This window comes from Aspergillus glaucus (genome assembly GCF_001890805.1).
Source record: "Aspergillus glaucus CBS 516.65 unplaced genomic scaffold ASPGLscaffold_6, whole genome shotgun sequence".
In the NCBI taxonomy this organism is placed as follows: Eukaryota; Fungi; Ascomycota; class Eurotiomycetes; order Eurotiales; family Aspergillaceae; genus Aspergillus; species Aspergillus glaucus.
This window is the reverse complement of record NW_019170458.1, coordinates 612,810-618,809: the sequence shown is the minus strand read 5'-3', so window position 1 is coordinate 618,809 and position 6,000 is coordinate 612,810. Positions and strand designations below refer to the sequence as shown.

At 49.1% G+C, this 6,000-nt stretch overlaps 1 protein-coding gene across 1 annotated transcript; it reads right to left on the bottom strand.

Moving 5' to 3' along the window:
- Positions 1-1,882: 1,882 nt before the first annotated feature.
- ASPGLDRAFT_1313586 (uncharacterized protein) lies at positions 1,883-4,349 on the bottom strand. The gene is made up of 2 exons (XM_022541033.1): positions 2,165-4,349; positions 1,883-2,111 (listed from the first exon to the last, which is right to left on the bottom strand). Exons 1-2 carry the CDS (start codon positions 4,141-4,143, stop codon positions 2,075-2,077), a joined length of 2,016 nt encoding a protein of 671 aa, XP_022402760.1. The 5' UTR covers positions 4,144-4,349; the 3' UTR covers positions 1,883-2,074.
- Positions 4,350-6,000: the final 1,651 nt, after the last annotated feature.

Below are 6,000 nucleotides of genomic sequence, written 5' to 3'. Positions count from 1 at the left end.
TCTGTTCTTTATTTAGCTAGTCATTATCAACCACATCTTTAATCTATTTCTCATTTCCTTTGTTATCGTAGAGTGGTTGCTTGAGACTGGTCGACGATAGACTGAATCACCATCCAGGTGGAAGAAGTTGTCCATTCCAATATTCATTGCATCTTTGGAAAGGATGCCCGCGCACAAGCCCTGGAGTAGTGACTCGGCCTCGTATCAACCCACTAACTATCAAAGAAAAAATTTTGGGAGGGGACGAGGTCAGAACAGTGAGGGTCCTCGTCGCGAGATCAACAACGACAATTGAAGAAGGAGTGCCTAGGGCGCGATGACTACCATTGTTTGCTCACGCCTTTCTGGGACCCGAAAGCACAGGAAGTTTATCCGGAGAACCAAGGCTTACCCGCTAATACAATTCCAACTGAACTATGCCACATCATACCCTTTGCGATGGGGTCGTATCGAACTTCCCATGAAGTATGTTTTCTGCTTACTGACCTTGTCGAATGCCTGCTGACAACCAACAAGGAGCCGAATCTGGTCCGGACCTGGTCCACGCTGTCCTCGTTGTTCCCTGAAATAAAGGAACATCTTTCCCCGGAGAGTATCAACGAACATAGAAACTGTCTTTTGAACCCGCGGTATGTCTCATGATAGAGGCGATATAACGTTTACCAAGTCATAACCTACCCTGGCTTTAATGGTGGTTTAGCTCGGGACCTCCCACCGCCCAACGAGCAAAGCATACGTCTAGTCGAATTCAAACAGCATGCTGATTTCGAACTCCCGTCGAGGACCCTATTGGGTATACATACAGCCCTAGCGCGAGTTATGCATGCTTCGGGGATGGGTGAGCAGATCGAGAAGATCCTACGTGACCAGGAGACGTTGCGGTGTTTAACGCCTGACGGCTCGACTGATGTCAACAGCTCTTTGATCGTACCCTGAGGCTACTTTCTCCGTTCGCTCTTGTACTTTTAACTGTATATTACTTTTCATGCCTGTATGATAAGGATAGTATGTGTCTTTATTCTCTATGGAACTGAGCGGTGCTCAAGTTGAAGTAAAGTAAAGCTTGGATGTAAATTCAATCAAGTACATAGATAGTTTAGAAAGAATGCAATAGATGATGCAGAGCAATCAAGTCAAATCAAATCAGGATAGAAAAGAAATAAAAGTCAGTAAAAGAAAGTCAAATGAAAAGCATCACTCAAAGCGCTTCATCAAGTTAACGCTGCAAAGACAATGATAGCAATGTAAAGAATCAAAGTCGCTCGCTTGCTGAGACACTTGCATACAGCAACATTTGCTAAGTAGCAACATCACTTCATACCTCATTCATATAAATCAATCAGTTCGTTTCCATCTTCATATCCCATCAAGTCACGTCAAACAAGTCAAGCAAGCAAGTATATGTTCACGCGTCATGCATCATGTTGAATTGCTGAAACTGGAACGGTCATCAAGAGTCAAACATGCTATTCGCATTCGCATGATCGTAGTGGGCGACAAAAAAGCAAGTCAAAAGCCAAAAGAATCGAAAGAAATGGGTAAAGAGAGTAATATGGTCTTTTTTTTTTTTTTTTTTTTTTTTTTTTCCCTTAGGGTCCTGTGCGCCCCGTTGCGTCTATATTTCCGACTCGATGTCAGGACAATGAAGAAAAAGAAAAGAGAATATAAGGAAATCTCAAAGAGCGTATGATGGCCGGGATTGACCTCGTGTATCTCAGGTCATCGACAAAATCCGAACCCAGAGAATTGTGTATTGGATCAAGTAGAAAAAGAAAAGAAAAGTGAAAAGTGAAAGAATGCCAATCGGAATCTCAAGCGACCAAGGGTATCAGCCAGCTGGGTTCCTCAAAGGAATCAAAAGCAATCGCGCAGTTTATTGGATTTTGGGTCATGTTCGTGTCGTGTTTTCTTTGTTCAAAAAAAATTTTTTTTATCGTTTTCTCGTTTCTCAATGAGGAGTCAGATCATTCAGTAGAGGTTTCGTTATAATCGTTAGAACCGTTTTGGCTTAAACGGTTGAATCGAGGTGAAGTCGTGAGGAAAGGTAGAGAGTCGACACCATGATGAAACAAGATTATAGTGATATCACAGCACCGCCATGGTAACAGATCGCCGTGACAAATCATTACGAGACAAACACTATCTTCGCGAATGCTGCATGTTCAATATTTGCCGTCGAATCCGCTCTGCATCAGAAAGGCCCGGCTCCGTGGCGTCGTATGGAAGCATACTCTCAAACTGAGATGGCTTCAACTGTGGTATCTGAGCAGGGCCGAACGGATCTGATGAAGAATATGGCATATGTCGAACGAATCTGCCCGATGAGGAATGGCGATGGCGTATTCCCTCCAGCTTAAAGGGCGATCCTAAGCGTTTGATACTGTCGCCGCTGAGGTTCCGACGATGACCTGACACAAATCTTTCCCGTGGCATTGTCTCATCATTCGACGACGAAGGTGGCGGGGAGAAGAGTTGATGGAGTGCCCTCGGATTCACAGAGCTGGTGGTCGCACCACGGTTGCGAATCCGCACGCGACGGTTTCCAAGATCGTTCAATTTGCCCTGGCGCGCGAATTCTTCCAGATGTGAGGACGCGTCGGGTCCGCTTGCATGCGACGGGTCTTGGGCTTGCGGGGCGTTATTTATATTCGAGAACAGATCCATCCGTGGCGGCGATCGCAACCGGAAGCCCGTCGTCACATGAATCGTCTCTCGTCGGCCCATCGGGTTATGGCGATGGACTTTCCGTTTGGGAGAGCTGTTGTCCGGACCCCATGTATGGTAGGTGAACGGTGATCCAAGGCGCGGAGCACCGGGTCTGTCGAGGCCAAGAGCTCTCTTTGCGACGGAGTCTTCTAGTGCTGTTGTTGCTAATGCCGGCTCCTTGGGACTGCCAAATGGGTTATTGAAGTCGACAGGAGCATCCTGAGGTCGATCTTCGGCCGCGAGTTGCGACAAGGGCCCGGGAACCGAGCTGGACACGAGGGAAACGCCCAAATCGCGGGTCGCAAAAGCGGCAGAGCTAGGACCGAGTTCTTCAAAGCAGGAAGATTCCCGGGAAGACGAGTCTTCCAACGGCGCAGGACTCTTGGACATCATCAACCGCTGGTAGTGCGGCGCGATGGAGAACCTGCGCCTGCACAGCAGCTTGAGTCTCCGTCTGGTGGAGGCTTCTGACCTTGGCCAGCCGGGCCTTGTTGCGTCGCTGTTGGCCTTGGGAGTGGGTGTGTTGTTGCCATCGTCACGCCGTTGCGACTGGCTCAGGATGTCTCGGTTAAGTTTGAAGGCTTTCCGGTCCCAGGTCCTCTTCGCTTCACGGGACACGCGGTGCGTGACGCCTAGCGGCGGAATACTGCCGGGCGTCATCTTGAACGGGGTGATGGTGGGATCCTGGATGTACAATTGGTACGTGTTCCAGAGGTGACTATCCATCTCCACAGTCCAGCGGTCCTTGGAAGCTACCTGACGAGTCCGCCTTTGCTTCGCAACTTTCTGTTCGGGTAATGACAGAGGCGATTGCAAGGCGACAGGCTTCTTCGGGAGCTCCAAGTAGAAGAACGGGTCCTGCAGGTCGCTTTCAGTGCTGGTGCAACTTCCCTCCGATGGCCGGGAAGCGAACGTTTCAACGGAGGAGATGGAGGAATCCGAAACATGAGAGCAGGACGAACTGGGTCGTTGGATCGCCTCACCCGAAGCTTGTTGACTATCCCATACTGACCATGCGCCTGTGGTATTGAGTTCTGTCGGGGTCGTACGAATCTGGGCTGGGGGCGTTTTCAGGGCCGTGCGGCCCCGGGGAGGCGCTAAGAAGCGATCGTTGCTAGTGGATCCCGAAGCGGCACTCGACAGTGCCACGGCCGCATCGGACGGTGGTGATGATTGTGGAGGGATTTCAATTGAGGGGAGAGGAATATCGGAGTGGTTTTGGTTCCATGAAATGGGATCAGAGTGTACCTGCGCAGTGACGTCTGTCCCTGAGCGAGGGCGGAATCGGCGCGAATGACAACTGGTCGCGCGAGGTGGCGGGGGAGGGACGTCGAGATGAAAAGAGGCGCGCTTGGGGGTTCTGGGCTCGTCTGCGCTCGACGGAAAGGTGAAGTTCTTGGGCAACGTGCGCGACAGCCCTGCTTGTCGGTCCTCCATTGTTCGTCCACTGATATCCAAATGCCACTATCCGGACGGGTTGAGCGATCGAGAACGAGGTGGTTATGGCGACTGATAAGTTTGTATGGCGGTCCAAATTAAGACACTATGCCAGTCGCATTGCGCGCGAGAACCGATCTGTCTCAACGGTCGCTTTCGAAGGGGTGTGCGCAGGGGGGGGGCGATCGAGGAATGCGAAAGAGACCGAGGGATGGATGGGCGAGAGGTTGTTCAAGAATTCCCAAGGAAAAACCAAACCAACTTCCACACGATATCCTGTAAAAGATTTTCTTCTTTTCTTTTCTTGAGAATAGTGTCAAAATAAGACGAAAAAAGAGAAAAGGAATTCTGTTCCAGTCAATGGTGTCGGCGCGGGAGTGAATAGATCGGTAAGAATGAGGTCGTAAGGTCGTTACAAGGAAACAAACAAGCCAAAATGAAAAGAAAAATAGAAGAAATACCAGGTGAGAAACGGTCGGGCAAATAAATAAGAGAAAAAAGGAGAAGGCAAAGCGATCGAATTCGCCGTGTGTTGTACTTGACGGGGTGTATGTATGGAGAGAGGAGTGTCTCTTGTATGGAATTCCTCAGATGAAGTCAGGGAGGAATGCCTCATCCACACATGCAGACAACAACACAAACAAACAAAAACGCCAGACCAACAAAGGAAACAGAAGATGTCTGAAAAGAGAAAAAATAGGTGAATAGAGGAAGGAAAAAAGAGGAAGAGGAGAGAAGAGGCGAGCGAGAGAGACTGAGAGCACGGGCTGGCGACGGAGCAGACGGAGCGACGCCGGCAGATCCACCGTTAAGATCGCAGATGTTCAGGATACAGTTGAAGAAGGAAGAAAAGGAATTGAAGGAAAGACCACGAGGACGTCTGCATTCCAGAGAACCTCCCTCACTGTCTGTCTGTCTCGTGCTCTCCCGGATACTACTACTACTACTAACTTCCTGCCATACAGCTCTACATCTCGCATGCACCGTGCAGCATCACCACGGTATTCCAGGCGCTGAATTACAGGTTTGACAATATTCCACTGCTCTTATTGATCAATGCTGACTCTAGATTTCTACCCTAACTAGTTTTCCCTTCGTTTTCTCTAAACACTGCTATCCCGGCTACCAACCAGGAGGTTGGACTACCCAATCCATCCGCCTCACCGCGCCCCAACGATCTCGGGAGAATACATACGGAATACTGTTCATTATTACAGGAAAGGAGCTACTGAGCTGGCACACTGGACAAATCAGACCCAAGGACTCCGTTAAGGCCGTCAATTGGTAGTGGAGGGTTTCCTGGTATCCCAGTTGGGCGTCCAGCTGCAAGGAGGGTCCAGAGCTCGTTCTTCATGTGCTTGAGCTGAATCGAGCATTGAACTTCGGTGTGAGCATTCCTGATGATGTACAGAGTATGGAACTGATAACTACTGCAATTGACTCACACAGCGAACCATACCACCACGAGGGTCTATTCCATCCACTGCAGCTCATCACAATTTCACTTCCTTCGTCGAAGTCTTTTCAGGAACTAAATTGATTGATCTGCAGCGTCACGGAGGAAACAGGAATCGATCGTGATTGCCAGGCCACCACAAAAAAAAAAATAAAATAAAAAAATAAAAATAAAAAGACGACCAATTGCCAATGTGCGGTCAAGTCGGTGGCTGGGGAAGGAGTCAAGACAGGAGGGTTCGTTCAGTCCATCCGGTCACAAGAAGGAAAAAGACTGTTCGTTCCAATTTAATTTGCCTCTTTCCGGCAAATGAGAATTGGTGTTTCGTCCCTCTGCGATGCCAAACTCCAGTTTCGTGCAGATGCGATGTCCCTAGTATTTCCACCGCTGTACGAGTCAGT